Source organism: Lissotriton helveticus, chromosome 8, assembly GCF_964261635.1.
Source record: "Lissotriton helveticus chromosome 8, aLisHel1.1, whole genome shotgun sequence".
Classification (NCBI taxonomy): domain Eukaryota; kingdom Metazoa; phylum Chordata; class Amphibia; order Caudata; family Salamandridae; genus Lissotriton; species Lissotriton helveticus.
Window position 1 is genome coordinate 1,174,418,169 of NC_136069.1, and position 26,592 is coordinate 1,174,444,760.

General features: G+C 44.4%; 1 protein-coding gene across 4 annotated transcripts in view; it reads right to left on the reverse strand.

Annotated features, from left to right (window-relative positions):
* RBBP7 (RB binding protein 7, chromatin remodeling factor) overlaps positions 1-26,592 on the reverse strand; it is a 99,413-nt gene that overhangs the window by 68,117 nt on the left and 4,704 nt on the right. For all 4 annotated transcript variants that reach the window (XM_078658101.1, XM_078658102.1, XM_078658099.1 and 1 more), the window contains exon 2: positions 4,629-4,773. In XM_078658101.1, the coding sequence (XP_078514227.1) occupies positions 4,629-4,773 (145 nt within the window). The remainder of the gene's footprint in view (positions 1-4,628; positions 4,774-26,592) is intronic.

The window sequence follows — 26,592 nt, forward strand, 5'->3', positions numbered from 1 at the left end:
TGTGACCTCCAAATATCCCCCAGGACGGAGCCCAATGTATTTCCATCACCCACCACACCTACTACACAGACAAGGGAAAAAAACAACAACATAGTGGAAGTTAATTCGGCTCACGAAGTAAGTATGGAGGACCTTATCGTGTTCCCCACTAACATAACTGACACGAGTCATTCTCCTACATGTCAATTGGTGCCCACGGAGCACAATGCTAATAATACTTCAAACACAGAACCAGCCACTACCAAACTGTATCCTATAACCATGATCTCATGGAATGGGGCAGGTCTAGCAAATAAAATTGACTCCATGGAGTGGGGCTCCTACATCAGCTCCAAAAACATATTACTTTTCCAAGAGACTTGGGCACGTGAGGAATTAACATTCCAGGGCTATGCAGCCTTTTCCAAGCCCGCCAAGTGGGGGGGAAGGGGTAGGCCATCGGGAGGACTTTCGACCTGGGTAGCAACGGATTTAGGCTGCCACGCTACTTGCCTAGAGACTGCCTCAGATGATATACTGGCTGTCTTACTAGAGTGGCCAAACACCTCGAAGCTGTTAGTCATCAACATATATTCAAGGCCGGTAGCGATGTCAAAAGAATCTAGCACCATAGATGAACTTTCTGTCTTCCTAGAAGGCATTCCATGGGAACTGGCATGTTTGGTGGGAGGTGATTTAAATTCACAGTATGAACCCCTCCCCGGCCTACGAGATGGCCCCTCCTTTGAAGAAGACTCATGTTGGCTTGTCCCAGAGACGGCGTCCCCCCCTCTCAGAGCATGGAACCCCTTGGCTTTGCAGATAACTGCCCTTACCTTAAATCAAGGTCTAAGGGCATGCAATGGCCGCTGTAAATCGGACATTCCTAGCTCTCACACCTACAATAAAACAGGCAGTGAATCACGACTGGACTACATCTTGGTCAAACTACCCATGTGGCCACAAATAGTAGATTTCAAAGTCACTGAAAGAAGGGATAGTGACCATAACGCCCTGGAATTAACTTATTCCATACCGGGGCGTGAGGCTACACCATATGGAATGGATAACGATAAGTCGGGGCTACTACTCGAAAACACTCGGAGGAAAGTGAGGTGGGAGAAGCTGGTCAATAGTAGAGATAGAATACCACAGCTATATGCAAGGATTATCCTGGTTCTGGAGAGGGCCTTCCAGATAGGGAGGGAGATGCTGACAATAGAGGAAAGCTTGCACAGGTACATGTAGATATATGTAGCACCCTAGAGCTGGACCTGTTCTCTTTGACAAGGAAAAAGAAAGGCCCCCCTGTTAAGACGAATTGGTACAATGCCTCCTGTAGGGAATCCAAGGCCCAATTGCTACTTGCTATAAAAGGAAGACATAGCAAGGAAGAAATACAAGCCAGGAGAAGATCCTACAAAAGACTCCTAGATCATGCGAGGGCGGAATGGGATCAGGATTACTGGGAAAACCTTGTTAGATCACTTAATAACAGAGACTCGCGCAAATTTTGGCGTATAGTTTCGAATGGTACGGAGGATCTATTTTCAGCAATCGAACCTAACATAGCCCCTACGATATGGCAGCGCCATTTCGAGGCGCTGTATTCTGAAGAAGAAGGGGCTCCCAAGGTACCCGACAGTATAAAGACCTCTGACCAAACTGGGGTTCCCTTCACTGAAAAAGAGGTGAGGCTGGCCATTACTGGCCTAGCCACAGGGAAAGCCCCCGGACTCGATGGGGTGCCTGGGGATCTGTTTAAGCAGGAACCAGGGATAGGCCCCATACCTCACATTGATTTTTAACGCCATCCGGGAGGGAATGGAGGTTCCGGACACTTGGCTGGGAGCAGAGGTGGTCCCAATTTACAAAAAGGGGTCGCCTCTGCTCCCAGCCAACTATCGTCCAATCAGTCTAATCGACATATCCCAAAAGCTTTTTGGGAGACTGATCCTGAACAGGCTACAGGCCTGGATGGATGAGTTGGGCATCTTATCCCCCTACCAGGCGGGCTTTAGACAGGGTGTATCGACTGTAGATCAAATATTTAGGTTGAATCTCCTCTACTGGAGAACAGCTGTACTCGAAGGGGGCACTTTATATACTGTTTTTATAGATCTACGTGCCGCCTTCGACTTGGTACCCAGAGCGAGGTTGTGGAGAGTCATGGAAGAGCTGAACGTTCCCGGAGAAATTCTGGCAATCCTGATGAGGCTACATCACAACAACTATGCCCGCGTGCGGTGTGGCAGAGGTGGCAAATTAACCGAAAGGCTCCCCGTTCGCAGGGGGGTAAGACAGGGTTGCGTGCTCGCACCAACCCTGTTCTGCCTCTTTGTGAACGGGGTTGTTGCTCACCTGAACAGTATTGCTAACATCGATGCCCCAAAATTGACAGGCAGCAGGGTGCCTGCAATCATGTTTGCAGACGACACCCTGCTGCTGTCTAAATCTCCGATGGGCATTCAACGTGTCCTGGACGGTTTTCTACAATTCTGCTCTGAGCGAGGACTTGAAATTAACCCACAAAAAACCAAATACATGATCCTAAATCCCAACCCCCATAATCGAGCCCCACCTAGGCTAGGTACAGTCCAATTAGAACGAGTACACACCATTGAATACTTGGGGATCACCCTCAATGAACATCTAACGTGGGCGCCTCATCAGACAAAAGTGACCATCAAATTGGCGCAGTTGGCGGGTGGCACTAGGCGACTGGCGAATAAATCTCCTTACCGCCCACTTACCCCAATCATTCATATCTACAAAACCCAAGCCCGGGCGGGTGTCACATATGGGGGAGAGCTGTGGGGACATATCCAATCCTCTAAATTACAATTAACCGAAAATAAATGTTTGAGACAGATTGTAGCCCTCCCACAGAGCACTCCACTTCTTCCCCTTAGATTGGATTTGGGTATCCGACCAATAACGGAGGAGTTGGGTCTCAAACCCCCGACATTCTGGAGGCGTTTGTGGAGCAGTCCTGATCTTGCAAATTATAGAACTGAGCTACAGGAATTTCTGCAGTTATACAATGCCGGAAGAATTCCGTGGCTGATTTACATCAAGGGAATGCTAGAGGATATTGGTTTTCCGGAACTATGGTTGGACCCTGTAAACACTTGCCCAAAGACTCCAAAAAAGGAACTTGTAAGAGCCTATCAAGATCTGAAGCTCACCAGAGCCATAGAGGGCACACGAGAGGGATCTTTGACCCATTTGTTTACAAAAGTTAAAGACTCATATCTTCTGGAAAGTGCTTTAGACGCCATGTCTCCCGTTCTAACGAGGAAACTTTTTCTCCAATGGAGATATGGAACTCTCCCCTTAGCATCATTCACCGCGTACTGGTCTTCCCGCTCCTCAACAGAAGTCTGTCCGGTATGTGCACACCCTAAGGAGAATGACGCTCATGCTGTCTTCTTTTGCAAGGGTTATGAGAGGAGTAGGAAATACTGGCTGGTCCCCTTACTCTGAAACTTGGGATTTAGATCCTTCCAACCTGCCTACAGAGTTTTAAAGACAGACCTATCTCCTACTGTGGTCTTCGCCCTGTCTAAATTTTTAACTTCCATGTGGTTCACTCGTAGCCGATGGGTAAAAAGACTTGTATAAAGGACTCGTCGTTTTATGACAGATTGAAATCCCGGCACTTGTTTTATTATTCCTTTTACCACGCGATCACTATTGTTGTTTAATATCCTTTTAAACTTTGTACAAATGAAATGCATCTTTTATGATCTGTGATCGAAATAAAGATTTCTTGAAAGTGAAAGTGCTAAGAGAAGCTGGCCACAATATATATCCAAATACCCACACTTGGGGAACTAGATATTTCCATTGGTACAATTTTTGATGCATTATTCTAACAATGCTGTTTCCGTTACTTGCTTTACCACATCAAAGAAATGCCACTGTCCAAAAAAGCAGAAATGTATGGTGTTTGATTACATTTCTCCATTCCGGACAATGGTTTGCTAACGGGATAGGACCATCTTGCAAGTACTTTGGCACAACAGCCGCATGGCTTTCTTTTTTTAGAATGGCCTTACAGTGAGACTTCAGTGAATCTGTTTGAATAGATTTCTAAGATGTAGGTAAATTTAGTACAAACTGATCACTAGTACTTTGAAATATAAAGAGAGCAGGTACAAAGGTGGGACAGGCAGGTTATCCAGCCTTCCCACATCCGTCCCTTAAAGTTCTGCCCATGTGATCATGGCAATCTCTCTGTGGAATCAATTCTATACAAGGGACTTTCAATCTGGCCATTTTCTCAAGTTAAACTTCTCTGTTAAGCTGCTCTTCTTAATAGGGCTTTTTAAATTCAGAACTCTGGCTTGAGTTTACGATTTCAAAAGGTACTTTAAATTAACTTAAACGGTTAATTATCAATTTTTCAAGTAGTCCTTTGCTTTCTGTAGCTACCAACCTCTACAAGTCGTTGAATGAAAGGTTTCAGTTGTTGGACAGTGTCTGCAAGGACAATCTTGCTTAGGGAGCTAAAGAACTCCCATCAAATGCTTCAGACTTATGTGTGAAGTCTCACCTACAACAAAAGACCTCTAAAAACCGCCTGAAGAACCTACCCCCAAAAAAGGAAACCCACACACAATAGTTCTCCTGACCCTTAGCATTACCTAGTCACATCTGGCAGCCACTGAACTGTAAGACTTGGCCACTCCAGAGCATGTGTCATGACCAGGTCATAGAGGAAAGGGGTGTTCTTCTTCCAGATCTTGTACTCCTCATTGATCACTCGCTCCTCAACCGTGTCTTCAAACACTGAAAGAAAAGATTTCATGAGGACAAAAAGAAAGATTAACCACAACTAGGTTCAAACAAACCACTGTCTTAAATCCCAAAAACAGAATTCACTGTGGCATTACGAGAGACTCATTGCTAAAAAGGCAACATTTACGCACAGTAAATGGCAATGTATTACCGTAGACAAACTCCACAACAGAGAACATCATGGGAACAGACACTAAGAACGATACTACAGAGAATGGTCAGCAAACAAGAAATGATACTAGACTAAGTGGGGGTAAGACCACAAAGAAATGACAAATGGTATGACTTGCAAAACAGCCCACACTTCTCTACTGCAGGGATTCCGAATCTGTTGGTAGAAGAGGCGCAGAACTCAGAATATACGATGGGCTGCTAGGAGAAGCTCTAAACCCAACACCACCACCGTAGTGCCCATTGGCAAATATGTCACGGTGGTGTGCTCAAGTAAAATATAAAATGTTAGTATATTTTTAAAGGGGTCAGGCAATCTATCTATTCTGTCAGGCGAGTTTAGAAACACTGAGACCAGACTCCTTTCAAATAAGGTGGTTATCTGCCTTGCACAGTAATCCAAAATAGTATTTCCTCTCTAAGTGATTGAATTTGCAGTTAAAATATCTAGAGAGACTTTGTCACTCTAGGCCATACAGTAGCCAAAAAACTGAGTATTTAGGCTCTGGATACATCTTGCACGTGCAGGTCACAGAGTTTGGAGACAAGTATGGGACTTGAAAAAGCTTTATGGTACCATCTCTTTGTCCCGTACCCCCAATAAATAAACAACTAGATGTCTCTGAAACGTACAGGAACCCTTGCAGTCCCTAGGGATCAGATTCATGCTTACTTTCAAAACATCTACTTTTCTGCAATTGTATTAATCATCCACACAATAGGCAATCATACACTCCTGTGGTAACCAGAGTTACTCTCACTTACATATCTCTCCTAATGCGTGGTACGGCCTCCCACACCACATCAGACCCCCCCCCTCCTCATTTAGAATTCCACAAAAATCTGAAGACCTGACTTTTCAATTAACAAAGTGCACTTTATAAGTATATATAACAAACTGTTCCTAGAAATAACGAAAAGTGCTTAGTTGCAGAGAGTGGGGCATATGCTACACCAGTTTAAAAAAAAAAATACTTTGTGGTACAAATGTACATAATATTTCAATATTTACTTCTCACATTATTAAATGAAAAGGAAATAAAAATCTCGAAGTAAAAAACACCATGCAAGTTATGCCTCTGGCTCAAACACAAACCCAATAAAACTTACCATTTATGATTCATGGCACAAACCCTAACTTGCAGCGTCAATTGCACTGTGAGAAAGGCATCACTCAAGCTACTACAAAGTGAGGATTCTTGATGTTCCAAACCATAATATAGATTTGTCACCTAGGGTCGAGTGGTTATGTCGCAGCCTACCAGACAGCACTGCTGTCTAGTTTGCTAAAAAGATCTTGGGGACATTCAGAAAGTTTACCTAGGAATGCATTCTGCCCGTTGCTTGCCAATGGCTTTGTGGTTTGCTACTCAAGTTTTATTGCATTTGCGGCCTATTTGATTTAGGCTTTCAGCTTGAGTTCGTACCTTCCCTTGCCCTAACCTTATTTACAGTATCCTTCGAGTGTTCCTTTTCTGTAAAAAAGCATGTAAATCTTGTCCTTATCTTGTCACATCTACTGTGCATTTAAAGACAGGTCAACTGTCAGGTACCGTCCTTGGACGGCGCTTGTTGACTTTTCTTTCTCTGACTTCAAAGTGAGAGGATTTATGTGACAATCTTGCTGGGCACTGATGGTAGGTTTTTCTAGCACAACAACAACATTTAAATGAACTGTGTATGTATTTCAGAGTACATCATAATTAGAAACGCAAATGAAGCACATTTGTTATTTCTGAAGTATGTTGGAAATAAATACTTAACTTTGTTCAAAACAAATCATTTCACTAGGTGATGCAATGTCCATACATTTCCGTCTGTGCACTGTATAGTTTTATTAGTAAAACAGTAGGTCTGTGCAAATGTAATTGTCTTTTCCATTGAAAATTTCTTTGTAATAGCTGTGTGCTACTGCACCATGAAGACTCTACTCTATGCCACTGCACTTTACTCTGCACCACTGCACTCCTACACGCCTCTACTCTACCCTCTACCACTCTACTCTATGTCAATGCACTCTTCGCCAATCTACACCAGTCCAATCTAGGCCACAGCAACCTATTCTACACAATTCCACTTCACACTACTCTGCAATACTGCACTCTACACCAGTGCGCTCTATGGCAATAAACTGTACACCATGGCTCTTTATTCTATGCTCCTGCACTCTACGGCAGTCCACTGTACGCCATTTAATCTACTCTCCACCACTTTATTCCATTATACTCCATGCAACTCTAAGCACCTGCACTCAACCCTGCACTACTCCAAGCCAAGCCACTGTACTTTTAACCACTGCACTCTTTACCACTCTACTCCACTGCACTCTACAACACTGCACTCTCCACCACTCAATGCCACTGCACTCTACATGCCACTCTGCACCATGCCACCACTCCATGCTACTGCATTCTATTCTGATATCCATGCCACTGTGCTCTAAGCCACTTTACTCTGCAACACTCTACGCGGCTCCATACTTTGCCCCTCCAATACATGACACTGCCACTCCACAACGCTACTCCACTCTTTGCCATTCCACTATTTGACGCTCCATACCGATCTCCTGTGCGCCACTAACTCTTAGCCATGCTGAACAGCAGCTACGCTGGTGTACAACATGGCTTAAACACATTGGCAAAGCCAATAGCTCTTGCATAGGCGAGACCTATGGGCTTTGCCAATGCTTGTTTTAATTATGTTGCTTTAAAGTCAAGTTCAGGGATGTTTGCTGCAATGATTGATTTTTTTTTTAAAACAATTTTTCTTCTGACATTGTTGTTGCCCTCCCTGACTTACTTATTTCAGTAAGTTTACCATTTTTTAAAACCTCTATTTTTGTAGTCGAAATTTTGGTATAAGATCTAGCTGAGTAAGTTTTCGTACCAAATACAAGGTAGTATGAAGTATCCATGGAGATTTACTTTGATCAAATGGGATGGCCCCTCGATTTTTAATGTACAAATCACATGCTGTAATAGCGCCCAAGTTTCTGGTTGAGGAGTTGAAGGGGACCATTTAGGAGCATATGGATTGCTTGTATGGTTTTTAAAGTCTTATTTCCCAGTTGATCTGTGTATATGTTGTGCATGCCTTTCCACACCGTATCTTTTGTGCTTCGACATTTTGCTTTACAATGGCATGTTGCAGGTATCTCGACGTTTGTGTCCTTCTGTCTTCATCTTTGTTACTCCATCTTTGTGGGTTTCTTTGTTTTTCTTACCCTTCCTCATTTTATTTCTTTCTTACTGCCTCTCCCTGATCCACCAGGCCTTTCTCTTATCTTACCTTCCCGGTCCTTTTGTTTGTAGTATCTTCTAATTTCATCCTTATTTTTATTGTCAATCTTTACAGGGCACTTCTGAAGATACCAAAGGCGACTAGAAGTGAAAGAATCCTGCTTAGATCTATAAAAGGTACTGCATACTAACCCCAGACTTCGGATACCGCCATAAGAGTCAAAGGTGAAATAAATAGAGAAGGTCTTAATACTAAAGTGCTGAGAGCAAAGCAGGAGTTTGTAAAAACCTAAAACACAGGAGTGGCACTGGAAGGTGAGCGAGTGGGGCATGTGTGCCTATTCTACTGACCGTGTCACTTATCTTGTTCATTATTACAGTGTGCACATGGTAATTGCTCTAGGTTGGGTGGCATACAAAACCCATAAAGTACCTTTGTGGGAGCAGGGCGGAGTTCTGTGAAATCCCTGAGGAAAGAGTGGCAGCAATGCAGGAAATCCAAAGAGGTTTCAAGACCACTTTGTCATGGTGACGGGGCAGAGCCTCCTCATACATTTTTCCCAATCCAAGGTAGCATCTGCTGCTATGAATGGCTATACCCAACACCCAATCCAAAATGTCCGAAACCCCTTTTAAGTTTCTTTATACTTCTAGTTTCTATTTTGCTATTAAAAGGGGCTTCGCTTCCTTTGCTTCACAACACTTCCGGGTCGTTTTTGCTACCGGGGGGGGGGGGGGGGGGGGGGGGGGGGTACTAGTTTTGTCCGTGATTTTTGCCTTTCTTTAGCTAGGATTCACATCACCTTGGATCTGACAATTTTCTGTTACCTTTAGCTCTGCTCGTCTTCCCAGCAGTTTTGATTGGTTCTACTCGAATTGTCCTCTTCTACTTCATCTTCATCCAGGTCTCGAAAAATCTACTCAGCCACTTTCTATGGAAAGTCAGATTTTAATCAGGGCGGGCTAATTTTAGGGTCTACCGGCCCATTCTGGCGAGTGACTGAAGCAAGAACTGGTGTTCAGCTTACTCAGAAAGTGAATGAGCAACAAAGATGCCTTTAAATCTTGTTTTTATCTTGAGACAGTTGATGTACGTTCAAAGACAAGAGGTCAAATGTCAGCTTATTTCTTATTAATAAGTGCTGCTCATTTTATCCTGGAAATTGGTGTTCACTTTTCTATCTCTGACTGCTATTAAAGTATTTTGTAAAGTAACCTGACAATTGTTGTCAAATTAAAGGCTGTAGGGTGTCAGTTTTTTCCCCCCTAACACACATTTAAATAGCTTGTAAATGAACAGCACAACTATTTGAAAATATATCAGTAATTAGGAAAGCACATTTTAGTGTGCTGGATATAAAGATTTTAATAGGATCAAACTCAATGAGAACACTTTACCTGGTGATGTGCAAAGTATTAATATTTGGGGAAACTGTATTTCCAAACATTACTTGTTACACTAAATAGTTTGATCAGTAAAACTGCATATCAGTGGAAACTTGTGAGGCCCTTTCTATAGAACATTTGCTGACTGCAAGTTATAGAGTACCATCACATCATGCTTTAGTAATATATGCTGTAAGTGAACTAAAGGCAGGGCTCGAAAAATCAAATCAAAAAAAAAAAATTGTACTAGTCCTGCAGGACTAGTACCTTAAAAAAATGTCCTCGACCTAACTGCAACCCCCTTGACCTCCGTCTCTGAAAGCGGAGCAAATGCGACAAGATAACAATATTTAAAGGCATCTTTATTGCTCATTAACTTTGTGAGCAATAAAAATGCCTTTAAATCTTGTTTTCACAGACAAAGGAAAAAAGTTGGTTTGTTTTCCTACTCGCCAGAATGGGCGAGTAGGACCTAGAAACAGCTTGACCTTGTTAAATTTAGCTCGACTATGCGAGTGGTCGAGTGGAATTTTCGAACCCTGTAAAGGGCCAGTCAATGGTCATGTGTACCCTATATGAGGGCTAGATTTCGATTATAGAGAAAAAGGTTAGTCTATTAAATCAAACAAAAGACGTTTTTGTACAGCAGGCATGCCAAACTAACATTTGAAGGTGCTCATATGTGATAATGGAGGAAACGGCAGCTCAGTTAAATAAAATATTTGTCCAGGATCACAATTTGAGACGAGTTTATGGGTCAAGAGCATTGCAGTTGGGTGGAATAGAGGTTTATAGTCAATAGACATGCAGGTCTGGTAACATATGTATGACTGAGGCTTGCAGTCTTGGAAGTTTTTTTTGTTTTTTAATGACACTGTATTTTATTTTAAGTCTAGCATTTCCTTTAAAGGGACACTCCTCAAAATAGTGTTTCATTTTCACTAACTAAGGAAGTGACTACTGAAAGGGGTGCCCTTTAATCAGACAAATAAATCCAGACTAAGAAGCAGCTACTGTGCCTTGCCAGTTTTAAACACGTCAGCTTTAGGTTTTGTCACTTACCCAACTTGAGTCTTCGCAACCCCATTCAGTTAGAGAATGTTAAGCTAATATCACTTGGAAATAAGAATAGTGCCCTGCAGTAGACTATTACTACAGGTGCCACCCCAAGACTGCTCCACTATGATCCCAACTTAGATTAGGAGCCTTATCTACATATTTCCCTTGCAAATCCAGCCAGATTACGCTCGATAAAACTAAAGTGGACTATCAGGTTAGCTGTCTAATAGCAGCAGCTCTCTCCACGTCTACTCAATATCATCTTTTCCCTGTTTAAATAATTATTAAAGCAAAAACAACAGGTGATGGACAGAATGCAGAACAAAGTCATACATTCACCCCAGTACAGAGATCTGGGCCGAAATCCATCGTTTTTTTGCTCACCATGGCTTTCCAGTTAGAACCCAGCCATATGCAAATCAGTCTTGACCCTGTGCACCATGGGAACATTCCAGCCCGAACTGCCAAGCCAGGTCCTGAAACAAGCATCCAAGGACCGGTTTCGGGCTTTCAGCCCTCATCAGCCTGGATAGCTGGATTCCAGTGGCATGGAGAGCACGGGACTCACGTCTAAGCATACCCGTCCCACTCGGGGTGACAAAAGCAAAAACAAGCATTTACAATGCAATGGTCTCGCCTTTGCAAAAGTTAGAGCTATTGGCATCGTAAATGACATTTTTATTTGTGTGTTCGTTTTGAAAACAGATAAATAAATGGCGTTGTCATTTACAATGCCAATAGCTTAATCTCTCATAAATGCGAGACCTATTAGTAGAGTGAGTAATAGTGAGTAGTAGAGAGTGCGTAGTAGAGGAGTAGAGAGTGTGTAGTAGAGTGAGTTCTAGAGAGTGATTGAGTAGTAGAGAGAGCGAAGGAGAGGCAGGGGGAAGAGAGAAAGGATTGGAGAGGAGAATGGTGGGCGAGTGGGGAGGCCATTGTCCAAAGTGTATGACTGAAGCATGGTGTGCTAGGGCACTGCCTTTTACAGAGAGCACAATTGGGCACTACATTTGTATCAATTATGCAGCTTTACTGCTAACCCTGCGTGACACAAATGATAAGACGTGGAAATCGTTTTTCTGTGCACATCTCTCATGTGTGCATCACACATGTAAAGTGTCTTTTTGTTTTGATCCTATTAAAATCTTTGCAACAATCACAATTCAGAATCACAAAAAAACGACGAGCTTCATTTGAACTTTTCTTACTGCTGAAATTTTTTGAAATATTTTTCAAATGTATTTTGCAAGCATTTTCTGTTTTACCTACCCCTTTTACGCACCTTGACAGCTTGCTCTATTGTAACTGTCATTTCATTTATATAGCGCTTACTCCCCCTGACCACGTCGAAGTGCTTTCAATAATGGTTCGATTTCTGTGGACAATAAATTACATCTGCTCAGCACTGTATTTTACACTGTAGATGGCACGCAGCTTGTTTGAGGGTGCAAGTATGCTGCATTTAGTACCACACTGTGGGGGCTTCTAAGCGCTATATTTACCTTTAAAATAGGATGTTTACAGTTCACAAGCAGGTAAAGGTCAATAGACTCCAGAATGCACCAATGTTGTATCATATGCTGGTGGGCCCCTTTAATACCCCAGAGTCAAAACAGGCATGGGGCTTTTAAGGCACTTTAAATATGTGAAGAATTCAGAAATTGTCTACTTATGTTTTCAATAAATGTCGGAGCCGAACTTGTATATTGAATGTTAGACATACCTGAACGTATTTGCTCAGTAGATGGCTAAGGACGGGCCCTTACCGGAAGTTTTAACAGGATTTCATTAGTCAAATATCCTGCAATTGCCACGCATGCGCAGACACTTCTCAAACTTCCTTGGGCCTATTTCCACTCGGAGAGGGGTGGGGTGCGCAATTGTTTTAATTGCAGAAATTAAATTCTGGGGGCCACGAATTATACACCTTAGCCCCTTGCCGGGTTGCAATTTGTATTTCAACAAAGAACACAAGCTAGTGATTTAGTTTGTTAATAACACCCGTTTATTGTTGGGGAGCCCCTTAATATTGGTTGAAGGGTGGCCTTCCCTCTCCATCCCACTCGGTCAGATCATAAACCACGTGCACCAGGGCAGGGGTGGAGGCAGCTCGGGCGGTAGAGGCCTCATTGGGTAAAATAGAGCAGGAAGCTCACCCCTGTCACCCGCAACGTCCCCAACCAATGCCCAAGTGAGAGAGATAGGGTTACGGGTAGTGAGGGCGGGGGGAAGGGTTCACTGAGGGCTGGCTTGATGCACCGAGGGTCAGAGAGGATGGGGGTGCGTAGTTATTTTAATTGCAGAGTTTAAAAGTTTTAATGCGGATGAAGGCGTGTTTAGTGCGCGTGAGTGTGAGAGCAGGCAGCATTTCGGATGGTGCCGTGAGGGTGGGGGGGGGGGGGGGGGGGGGGGACAGTGAAGGCTGGCGCGAGTACACCAGTGCAGAGGGGAGTGCTGGAGGGCGAGTGTGCTGCAGTGAGGGCAGTAGTGAGTTCTGGAGTAGGAGGGTTTTCCAGTGAGGGGTTTAGTGAGTGCTGGAGGGTGCGTGTGCTGCAGGGAGGGGTAGCCCTCTCTGGCGTCCCCTCTTCCCCTGTAGGTGATGCCCACGCTTACTGAGTGCTGGCAGTGACATGAGGACACCCGCCACAGAAACGCAGCCCTCGGAGTCAGGAGGCGGATGGGGCCATAGTTGCCTCAGCCTCAAGGATCGGATGGTGTTGGCAGCACAGTCTGTGACCTCCATACACACATGCAACACATCCCAGCCCCCTCTGGGTGAAAGGAGGAGACCGCCAGAACCATCACGCTGTACATACCGTGACATGGCCCCTGAACACAGCACCAACAAGAGGGGTTGAGTTAATGAACCCTCCGTCCGAAGCAAGGAGGGGGAGGGAACGAGGGGCGGGGTCCAGGGACGGGCCAAGAAGCACAACACAATGGGGAAGAGGGAGGAGATGAAGCCTTTCTTCCAAAAACGAGAGGTGGAGACCCCTGGAATTCTTTTTAAAGTGCTCCGACACCTTTGATAATGTTCACGCCACTAACTCACAAATAAATAACGTAGGCACAGCTCCCGGCATTGGCGTGAGGGACACAGTACATGGCTTACATAAAATGCGCTTCTCTTGTGAATCGCTCGCACACCTGGGTGATATTCGCGCTGTATTCCCCCCGATTTAAACATAACGCTCCAGCAAGTACACCCGCACTAGCTCTCATGTATCAGCTCCGTTCCCAGCGTGTTATCTTAAATTGAGCATGACATCTGACAACCTGCCCAATTCCTACGGTAAGGTAATGCTCTAACATCATGGACATAATCAATAAATTCTGTTCGTATCTCGCATGCAACGCATGTTATCCTAACTCCCTATGTTCACAACTGGATCACATGTAAAGCGCTCTGGCACCACGGGTAAAGTTCGCGCTATATGACCTGCATTAATCAGTGGGAAGAGCCCACCGCCTACTAATTTGGGTGGCCCGAGCGTGTAACTACACAATTAATAGCCACCGCGCATAATATTAAATTAGCAGGCGACTCACTCCAGCGCTCCTCCCCACAGTAGACTTTTGCGGCCACGCTAGCGTTCCAGTGCTTGTTTAACTTGAATTAACATTTAACTGCTTCAATCGGGGAATGTTGACCCCAAGGATCGAACCCGGGTTCTCAGTCTCAAAGTCCAAAGCTTAGTATAATTCACCACCTTAACCTGTCCTGATGTGCCACGACGTCCTCCTCTGTCTGGGTGAAATAAAGCTAGACGTTAACAAGCCCCTACCCCTCTCATCATTCCCCAACAAACCAGGCCCAGTAGAGGCCGGACGGGCTCAAGAGAATGCCATGATATACCCCCCGTAAAGGCCAACGTTGTTCTAGCGCCATGGTGTCCAGCATAAATTGCATATTATACTTCCAAGGTACTTCCTTTTTCTCGTTACCTGCCCCCCTGTCACTATTTCATCCTGTGCATTGTAAGCTACCTCATGTATTTGTCTGCTCACAATTGTCACTTTTTACCGGTAACATAACGTTTAATGATCTAATCCAATCGTATATAATGTTCTCCTGAGAAATTATTTCTGTTTTTATTGCGAGGCGCACTGACGCCTTTGGTAAAGGTTCGGCCGCAAAACCGAAACCACGGTTGTAGCGCAGGAGAAGCCGTCGCCGTGCACGTTGGCTGTCCCTGCGCTAGCTGTGATGAGAAGACACGCCGGAAGACATGCCGAGCCGAGGTATGGGATGTGTGTGTGAGCGCCGGAGGGTTATGTATGTATGTGTGTGTGCATGCGGGCTGCGGGGGGGTTCTCTATGTATGTGTATGCGTGTGCGGCGGCGTTCTCTATGTGTGTGTGCCTGCGTGTGGGTATGCGCGGCAGATCTCTATGTATGTGTGTGTGTATGTGTATGTGTGTGACTGTGTGTATGCGCGGCGGTGGTCTGTATGTGTGTGTGTGAGTGCGTGTGTGTGTGCCTGCTTCCAAGGAGCCAGGAAGCGCGCGCGACCTGATCCCAGTTCGGAAGGTTGCGCGTGCACATCACTTGTCTCCTGTCTCCCTTGACTCCTTGAAAGCAGAAACGATCACAATAGGTTTCGCTGCGACGATCGCTTCGCGATCGATTGCAGGGCGAAACCTAACAGGTGATGGACAGAATGCAGAACAATGTCATGTCTGAACTGGGGTGGCTGAGTGTGCTAAAGAATGGTGATGGATTAAACCCAGATCAGTTGACTGGGGGTGAGTGTTTGATTTGCTCAAATGCTCCATCCATCATCCCCTTTGTATTGCTTTGATCGCCCTAAGTTGGCAGGGTATGCTCAGACATGAGTCCCTTGCTCACTTGGCCACTGGATTCAAGATAGCCTGGCTGATGAGGATTATGAATCCGAAACCGGTCCCAGGATGCTTGTTTCCGGTCCAGGGAAGACATGGCTTGGCAGTTTGGGCTGGACTGTACCCATGAGGCACAGGGTCAGACTGATTTGCATATGGCCATGTCTGAACGGGGGTGGCTGAGTGTGCTAAAGAATGGTGATGGATTAAACCCAGATCAGTTGACTGGGGGTGAGTGTTTGATTTGCTCAAACGCTCCGTCCATCATCCCCTTTTGTATTGCTTTAAATAATTGTTAGCCTTAATGGAAGCCTTACGTCATGCCTTGAAAGCCTAATTTAGAATGCTCACCAGAGGATCAACTGTGCCATTTTTAACAGGGTTCTCAAGATGGTGCATCAGTAGTAACCTGCTTCAGATGAAACAAAGTGTGTGGAACCGATATTATTCTAATGTGGATGCAGGATGAAATTAAGAATGAACTAATACATTAATCACACACCCTCCTCTTCGACTGAGGCTACTGAATCAGCTCAAATAACACCATCTAAATAAAAGAAAAGAGGAAAAAGGTGGACGCTCTTCTAAACTGAACCATTTTCTTAAGACTTTGTTCTCTGACCACCTCTATACCCATTATTCATTTAGCAGAGCTCTTGCAGATAGGAATGACTGAAGGCCCTATGAGGAACAGAAACCTAGAGAAAGGATTATGGGCTGCTGTCTTTCTTGCTAAAGAATGTTTTTAAATAAGCCCACGCTCGATACACCCCAATAAGCACTCAGGAAATTTGAAAAACAGATTCTGACGTGCTAACAAAATCAAGAAATTACTTGTTTTATTAACAGATAACTTTACACATCAATGGTGATTTGATCATTTTGGTGTGCGTATTATTGATCTTTGGACAAATGGCATGTTTCTCGATAAACTTTAGGCCTCAAAACACCATATTCCTAAACTATTGAAAGGACGCTGACATCGGGTACTGTAGCAGACTAAACAATGTTTACCTTCATGGCATGAAGTAATCAACAGGAACTGCTAAAGTATGGCTTCACACCTTCTACAAACTAATCTGTAGTTTTTGGTCTATGTGATTGTGTTGTTGCAACCCAGATATAAATAGGGTTACCAGAATAATTTCTCTTTGTTCTAAATTTTGAAATAAATATTACTTTGTACTATAAGGATGAGGTTCAGGAGGTTGTGCCGGATCATTCAGACACTGTTTCTACTATGTTTGTTCTAGCTTTGTTTTTTCTATCTTTGATACTGCAAAAGTAGCATGCTTATGCTGAAGTGTTTTCAAATGCAAAACTAATTCGCGACTTCCTAGTCAGTAATTCAAAACTCTAAAACCTGAATCAGAAGTAGAGTTTGAGGATATATTTTTATCAGAATCTGATAAAAAAAAGTGCTTAGACAATATTGACAAGAAATCTTGACAATGGCCTCATCGATCCGTCAACTGCTGCTGAGGTGTGTCACTTGTTTTTTTAACCCCTTCCCTGCGGGCCCAATTCCCCCACAGTGCGGGTGGTGGTGGCGGGCGCGGCGCCCGTGACGAGACCAGGCAGTCATGAGTCACGGTGGAGCTGTGCTCATGACGGCCTGGGCACATCGCGACCCCGCCCACTGATTAATTCTCTCGCACAGGCAGGGAATTAACCGCGCATGGGCGGAGCGGCTGTGTTATGACGAGACCAGGTCATCATGAGCACAGCTCAACTGTGACTCATGACGGCCTGGTCTCGTCATGAGCACACAAGGGGTTAACCCAAGACTACAATTGAAGATGAGAACTTGTATAAATTATAGAGAAATAAATTATATAACACTTATAAAATAATTAGTCTCTTTCTTTAGTTAAGGACATGATGAAAGTTGAACACTGTGTTCATGTGTTTGCTAAACTCAATTTATGATGTACTTACTACCTTGAACATATAAAGCATAGGGCAGAGTGGAAACTTCGCTTTTCACACATTATGGTCAATTTGAACAAAGGGTTATGACTTCTGGGCGAAGCAATGCACATGGGCAATTTGTCCCACATATCCTCAACGTCTACATAGTGGTCTATCTCAACAACTGTCTGAAGCTCAACGCAGACAAAACTGAGGTTCTGATCTTCTGAAGACACGCTGCCCACTGGAAGGACTCCTGGTGGCAGGCGGACCTCGGTCCCACCCAAACGTCAAAAGATCATGCAAGCAACCAGCCTCTGCATCATCCTGGACAGGAAACTCTACGAAACATCAGGACAATGCAGTCTCCTCAGCCTCCTTCCATTGACTCCCCATCAACACCAGAAAAAGGGTGATGCAGGCCCTCAACACCAGCAGACTGGACTATGGCATCACACTCTATACAGGCACCACCACCAAACTCCTGCAAACACGCCAGACTATCCACAACGTTGCTGCCAGACTGATTCTCAACCTGCCCCAAGAGGACCCACATCACCCAGTATCTGCAGGATGTCCACTGGTTCCTGTCCAGAAGAGATGCGAATTCAAGCTTGTAACCCATGCCCACAAAGCCCTCCACAAACAAGGACGCATCTACTTGAACCACTGCCTGTATTTCCACCGACCTCCCAGGAATCTCTTCTCACCTCACCCACATACCACATATCCACCGCTGCCGTTAGAGGACACTCCTCCCACCTCGCCACCAAAGCATGGAACATCCACCATCTCCGCACCCTAGATGACCCACTTCAGGAACTGTCTCAAGACCAGGCTTTTTGACTAACTACAGCATAGTGCCTGGATACCCTCTAGGGTGATAAACTGCACTCTACAAGCACGACTTGATTGTTTCTTATCAATTTAATACTCAACTCTGTCTCCGGAATAATGGCTATCCTGAATTTGTGGTTTCTGACTCTTGAAATTTTCAATCGTTTTCATGGAACCTTACAGTATTTAATAAGACAGAATGGTATCAATAAGTGTTCAGCTATGGGCACTTGCTGCCACTTATCTGTGCCTCAACATTGGTCTGTAGATTCTACCATAAACATATTGACCCCACTGACCTTGGGTAGGAGGTATACTGTCAGGAGCAAAGTAGTTTTATTTTACAGATAGGAGGGGACTGCAAACTTCTGACAGAGTCCGGTACCTTGCAAGGCTTTTGCTGCGAGTGATTCCAGTCTTTGCTCCAGGCCAAGGCAGCACAGAAGACCATTCAATACTGTTAGAAATGGGGGTCTCTAGTTGGCAGTGGTATACGCCCTGTCCAAGTAGGGACCCTTCCTTCTAGTCGGGATTAATAAAGTACACAAATACGTTTTCCTGTGGTCAACATCGGGTAGCTTGGCACAGAGCAGTCAAGCTAAACTACAGAGGCAATGTGAAAAGCATTTGTATCTATGCCACAGTAACACAGTGAAAACACAACAAATGGAAACCACACAAGTTTAGAAAATAAAGCATCTTTATCTAAACCAAACAAGACCAAAACGCCAAAAATCCAAACACTACTAAATATGGTTTTCTAAAGGCAACAACAGTTCTGGCGATAGAGAACTGTGGATGCGTCACTTTTGGTGCAAAGTACCTGGAATGTGTCAAAAGTCGCAAGCAAAACAGGCGCAGGGAAGGGTATGCGTTGGTTCTGTACGTGCAAATGCATCTGTTCTTTGCTCCAGGGGTGGTGATGAGTCTGTTCCTTAATGCTGAGCAGATTTGGTGCACAGGTGTAGTGCATGAGAAAATCAAGTCAATGCGTTGTTCTCTGCAGCCGCAGACAGGTGAGGCCTCGGTTTTTCCCAGCTGCAGAGCAGAACCTGCGCCGGAGAGTCAGGATGGTGATCTCAGACTTTGGAGACCGGTGCACATAACTTGGCATGCAGCGGTTCTTCGGTCCAAAGACATGCCCTGCGTCAATTTCTTCAGCCGCACAGCAACAGTGCACGGACACTTCTCCCGCACTGTAGTGCTGTTTCGGAAAAACAGGCGCTAGAAGGGGGATGCGTGGATTTTTACCAACAGGAGCAGCAAAACAACATCCATGGGCCCAGAAATGAAGTTTGACACCACAGGGATGGTCAGAACTCCCAGCAGTGAAATGCAGGGATGCTGCAGGGGAAGTCTTTGTGTCCCTGAGACTTCAGAACAGGAGGCAATCTCTACATCAAGCTCTTGGAAATCTTCTCAAGCAGGATTCACAGCAAAGTTCAGTCTTTGTCCTTTTTCAGGCACAAGCAGGCAACTGTAGGCCAGCCCAGCAAAAGACAGCAAAGGGGCAGTACTCCTCCTCCCAGCTCTTCAGCCCCTCTCCTTGGCAGAGGTTCCTGTTGATTCCAGAAGTAATCTAAAGTTCTGGGGTATTAGGTCTAACTTATACCACTTTTTCCATTAGAAATGTTTATTCAGAAAGTATCTCTTGCTCAGTAAAACCAGTTCTGTCCTCCATGGTCCAGTTACACTACAGGAGGGGGACAGCATTGTGCAGAGCAGCCACAGCCTATTCAGGCGTCTAACTCCTCCTCTACCACTCTGGCGCAGGATGGCCCATCAGCATATGTAGGGCACACCTCCGCTCCCTTTGTGAGAGTGTCTGGAGTGAATGCAAACAACCCCTGTCTAAAACCTGACTGTGAATTCAAAAGCAGGCAGACACATAGGATGGGTTAAACAAGAAAAAAGTGACAACTTTCTAGAAGGGATATTTTCAAACAATTTAAAAACTACTACTAAAAAGATTTTTTTATTACATCCAGAGAGCCTAAACTCTCAATCTAGCTGTTCCCAATTGAAAGTTACACCTGTAAAAAAGTTGCAAAGGAGCTCCAATGATAACCTATGGGAGAGCTAGTCTTTGCAATAGTGAAATACTGTGCATCTCGTTTTTCGCTATCAGGACATGTACAGCACACCAGTATATGTCCTACCTTTAACATACACTGCACCCTACCCATGGGGTCCCTTGGGCCTACCTTAGGGGTGGCTTACATGTACGAAAAGGGAAGGTTAGGGCCAGGCAAGTTGGTGCACTTGCCAGGTCAACATGACAGTTAAAAACTGCACAAGCAGACACGGCAGTGGCAGGTCCGAGACCCTTTTGAAAGGCTCCTGGTGTGGATGGCACAACCAGTGCTGCAGGCCCACTAGTAGCATTTGATTTAGAGGCCCTGGCACCCTAAGGGATGTACCAGTAAATCAAATATGCCATTCATAGATACCCAATCATAATCACAATTTACCTAGAGAGCCATTGTACTTTGGCACTGATCAGCAGTGGACAAGTGCCCAAAGTACCTAAACCAGCAAAAGCAAAATCCAGCACATTGCCAAAAATACAGGAGGTAGAGGCAAAAAGTCGGGGAAAACCACACCAAGGATGCCATGTCTAACACATACCTTCACATCGGCTGGAGGAAGTCTATGGGAATTCCATGAAAAGAGGGTGGGGGCTGGCGGCTGGCGGCCATGACAGAATGCTGGATCCCCCGCACCCCATGAGAAAATGCCATGACTATTATGTTCAAAATCATCTCGATGTTCTGCTGGGGCGGAGCCTCATACATTCTCCAATCGAGGATGGTGCAATTGGCTATAAATTGGGACAGTGAAATCCCAATTAAACACCTGTATCGCTCATGTTTTGCCCTACTTGTCTCCCTCTCTTTTGTCCCCGATTATTTATAAAGCGCTCGGATACCCTCTGGGTCATGTTTGAGCTATATAAAACTCTATAAATAAATGGAGCTGAAAATGAAGTTATTCTGTATAATTCCAGTTTCACCCGTGCATCAATATAAGTGGGTCTCCTGCCTTCATCCTGTGCATACCAACTTTTCGGATTCATTTTTGCCAGAAGGATAGTCTCCTTGGAGTACCATTTTTAGGAATTTTGTCCCTTTGTAGGTCTAGGGAGTACTTTTATCTGTTGTCAAAAGGGCCAGTCTGCAGTTGCTGTTCAGCCATTTGGATTAAGTAGGCGCAACCACATTTAAAGATGATCATACTTGTTCTCAATGCTTAGGCCTGAGCAGAAACTAAATACCAGGACAAAACAGATTCTCGGTTTGGTAGCAATGACAGCAGGGAGGATTTTGTGACAGGCCTGGAGAAGGTGATCATGTGGTCCCGCCACACTTTTTAGCTGTCTGTAGACAAAAGCCTCTTGTGGACCAAACCAAAAACTTACTGCTCATTACTTACCACTGATTGTCTTCCTTCTCTCTCATTTGCTTCTTACTCAATAGCGGTCCTTTTTAAGTTGAGCCTAAAAGGCAGCAAACCTGGTTATGAAAAAGCTATTGTGGCCTTAGAGCTCAGAGGGGCATACAGCCCACCCATTGCTAAGTATGGATTGCCTAGCTCATCACTCATTTGCTTGCTTCTTGTGGCATGGCTTTCTTTGTCACACCAGGACCCTTGTGTTTGTCTACGCTACTTCTGATCAGTGAAAATCATCATGAGCAACTAAGGGCCAAGCAACTCGCCCATTTTTCCAAGAGACTCCCTCACGTGCAGTTTGATTGACTTTTTAAGGCAAACCTAATTTCTTCAGAGCCCATACTATGGTTTGAACAAAATACTTGAGTTCCCTAGAAACACTGACCTCATCTGAGATAATCAGCGCATTGGTTGGCCCCGCCATGCTCCTCAATATGAAGTCCATGTTGGTGAACCCTTAATTAGTTGCAATGTAATCAAATTTAAACAGACGGTAACCATGGGTGGAGGGGAGGAAATTAACCCTTAGTATTCATGGTGATGATCTCCAGCCTTTAGCTGTAGGCCACTGATGACTCCCTTACTGCTTCCCATAACACCACTTCCTATCAAGGCGATCTTCCCTACTCTCCTGCCCTGACTGCAAATATGTCCCCCGGTGGAAGTGTTATAAGCCAGGCAAAAAGTAGAGATAGGGACATCTTATGGATTTTTGGGGCCTGGGGCCAAAGGTATCTTGGAGGAACCTGTTCTGAACAGCTTTGAATTTAAGATCCAGTCTAAGCTCTTCCATATCCTCTTTGGCCAGGTCACTGGCAGTGCACAGGTACACTTGTCCAAATTCTAAATCTGTTACATTTTATATATTCAGGGATAGTGAGGTGTGTTTTCAATATTGTAATGCAGCAGCTCACTAATATTGCTGCAAATAATCCATGTGACACCCTCCTATTTCTCGTATAGGAGCTCTTGTTTTGATATAACAGGAACTTTATTTATGGATGTTGCATGAAACAAACATAAACAAACATTATGGGTCATCTATCATCTTTATTACATATGTCCCTGTGCGGGCGCCGACAGCACTGCTGTCGCAGCTCTTCAGTTCGAGTTTTCGGGAGGGGGGTGCAAGGAGGGGTTGACTCAGTTAGGGGGGGGGAGGGCTCTGGAGTTGAAAAAACGGTTGTTTCAGGTGTATCTCTGCTATGTACTACTCTTCATCTACTCTTTACTCTTCTTTCTTGCCTTTATCTACTCGCACTTTCACTCCTTCCTCTTACTTACTAATTATTCTCTACCACCGCGATGCGTGCAACGCATCCCAAGGCCTTACTAGGCTTGCAGCGCTATCTATTGGAATTTACATAAAACACGGACTACCTAGGTGTGCGGAAATCCACGTTACAGTAAGACCATATCCACACAAAATCTCGTGGCGGCCCATCACCACAATAATCCGAACAAATATCCATGGCTTCAGATAACTTAGCAGCCTCTCTACATATTGTTTCGCTAAACGTTAAGGGGCTTAATCACCCAGTAAAGCGCAAAAAAATCTTAAATTACTTAGCCAAAACTAAAGGAGACATAATGCTCATGCAGGAAACCAAATTATCCCAGATTGATGCTGATAATCTTAAACAAAACTGGATCTCACTGACACTTTGCTCCCCCGCAAATCAAAAGAAAAGAGGGGTGATCACCCTGGTTGCTAAAAAAGCAAACCTATCCCTGATATCACACTCGGTAGACTCCGAGGGTAGACTGAGTATAGCACACCTTCAAAGAGACGAGGACCATATCTATGTGGCAAATATATACGGCCCTAATACAGACATGCCTGAATTTTGGGAATATGTGTCGAAAGAACTTGAAAATATTCCACAAGATGAACTACTAGTGGTCGGGGGAGACCTAAACCTACCATTAGATCCCCTGTTAGACAGGCAATCCAAAAGTACATACCACCCCCCACGAGGCATTGAAACGAATGTGTGCCAAATTCCACCTACATGATTCATGGCGCCTCCAACACCCAGATGGCCGTGACTATACTTTCTACTCCCCTCCTCACAATTCTTATTCAAGAATTGATTACCTTTTGATATCCGACTCTCATACACATTTCATCGACGAAACTGATATAGCCCCCATATTGGTGTCGGACCATGCGGGTATCCATATGAAATTGGCAGGCTCCCATTCGCTTATCCCCCCCAGACGATGGAGATTCAACGATGAGATACTTTCAGTGCCAGAGAACAAACTAAGCATAGAACAATGCATACAAGTATATTTCTAGATAAACTCACAACCAGAAACAGACCCCGCCTTAGTATGGGACGCGTTCAAGGCAACATTAAGAGGTAAACTGATAGGTATCAGGGCCCATATGAATAAAGATTTAAACTCCGAACTGGACTCTCTAGAGAAGACAATCAAGCAACTAGAGTTGCAACACTCCCGGGATCTGAACAACAAAGTTACCATCGACCAATTGACGAACCTGAAATATAAATACAACGCCATCCTTAGTAAAAGAGCAGGAGTATGGATTAACAAATTCAAGGCATTAAAACTTTGTGAGGGTAACAAAGCGGGGAAACTCCTTGCTTCCTATCTTAAACAAAAAAGGAAGCAATTCCATATAACGTCGATTAGAGACCAATCCAATAACACCAAAACCAAACAGAAAAGACATTCTTCACACATTTCAGTCCTTTTATGAGGAGCTCTATAAAAATAATAACCAATTCAACATCGAAGACTGTAACAAATATCTAAACTCAATCCGACTCCCACGGTTATCCGAACCTGACAAAATCAGACTAGGGGCCCCACTGACTATAGCAGAAATCTCTTCCGCAGTCAAAACACTAAAGAACAATAAAGCTCCGGGGCCTGACGGCTTCACGGCCAATTTTTATAAAACTTTTGAAGAACAACTTAACCCAAGACTCCTTAAACTGTTCCATTCATTTTCACTGTCAAACAGAATTACCCCCACGATGAGTGAAGCGACAATAATAGTGATCCCCAAAGATGGGAAAGACCCCCTACTTCCCAAGAATTATAGGCCGATATCCCTCATAAATTTGGACTGCAAGATTTACGCGAAGGCTCTAGCATGCAGACTAAACTATGTTTTACCCGCCCTAATAAATAACTCACAGGTGGGGTTCCTAAAACATCGTCTTTCTAATGACAATACGAGACTCCTATGTCATGTACTGGAGAAATCGAAAATCTCGAATGCCCCCGCCGTAGCAATCACCCTGGACGCGGAGAAGGCGTTTGATAGAGTGTCGTGGCTCTTCCTCCGGCAATGCATGCACATATTTAACATGGGTGAGTCTTTTATTAATATGGTCATGTCACTATACGCCTCCCCTTCGGCTAGAATTGCCATCAACAGTTCGTTATCAGAACCATTCCTTCTCGAACAAGGAACTAGACAGGGTTGCCCATTATCTCCCTCCCTATTCCTTCTGGCAATGGAACCTCTCCTCCGCGACATACAACAGAACGCAGATGTTAGTGGCATCAACTTCGGGGATAAAACTGGCTGCTTACGCAGACGATATTCTGATAGTCACTGAAAACCCTGATACCTCGATAGCCGCTCTGATGGATTCTATAGAATCATACTCTAAACATTCAGGCTACAAACTGAATCGGGATAAATCTGTAGTTAAACCCCTCAACATATTCACTAATAAAAAATCTTTAGGTTTATCAGGTCTAGTCTGGCAAAACAACTACATCAAATACCTGGGTATAGAATTTGGAAGCTCCATCATAGAAACCCTACTACATAATGAGAAACTCACCCTTGAAAAAATAAAAACTCAACTAGACGGATGGTCACCCCGCTTCATCACTTGGTGGGGTAGGCTGGAGACCATCAAGATGATGATTACACCGCTAGTAAACTACCTAATTATCATGCTCCCCTTGATGCTGTCCCAAGAATTTCATAATAAATTAGATAAAACTCTTAGCAATTTCATCTGGAAAGGGAAAAAAGCACGCATCAGCCTGCAAAAATTGAAACTAGATAAATCCATGGGCGACGTCAACCTCCCTGACTTTAAAAGATATCAAATTGCCTTTTTAGCGAAACAAGGATCCTATTGGCTGTCCCCCCCCCAATGGACTACTCGCCGGAGTGGTTAGATGTCGAAAAAGCGCTTCTGGAAGGCATGCCTCCCATCTCGATCCTTTCAATGAAAGCGAATCAGATCCCATGTTCTAAACCCATATTTACCAACACCAAAATAGCCCTACTCAGAGTAGATAAACTGTTAGACTCAACGATAAGAAAATCTAGGTGGGAAGCGATCTGGAAAAACTCCTCAATCACCTACAAAGGTAAACCACTATTCAACCCAACCTGGATCAAGAAGGGAATCTTCTTCCCTCACCAACTCTATGACAATGGCTACCCTTTACGAAAATCCAATCGAACTTTGGGATTGATAGTTCCGACTTCTACATATTCCTCAACGTTAAAACTGCCATTACAAAAGCGGGACTGACATCCAAACACCCAGCTCTTCCCTCATTCCTCTCCTCCCTAAATAAAATAGGCCACCAGATCTCAAGGTTATACAAATTATTGAGCCCGCAATCATCAACATTGAATACCAAAACAATACAGTTCTGGTCGTCAGTCGCCTCTTTCTCCATCTCAGAGATGGAGTGGTCCACGGCGTGGAGATCTTGCACAAGCCATAAAATAAGCCCTACATTATCACAAGCCAAGTTCGGGCTCATGCATAAAGTCTTCTGGACGCCGGCTCGCCTATATGCACATAAACTCAGCCCTGACGCATTCTGTTGGAACTGCAAGCGTGCAGAAGGTGATCTAGAACATCTCATACTCCAATGCGACTGTCTCACTGTTTTGGGACAG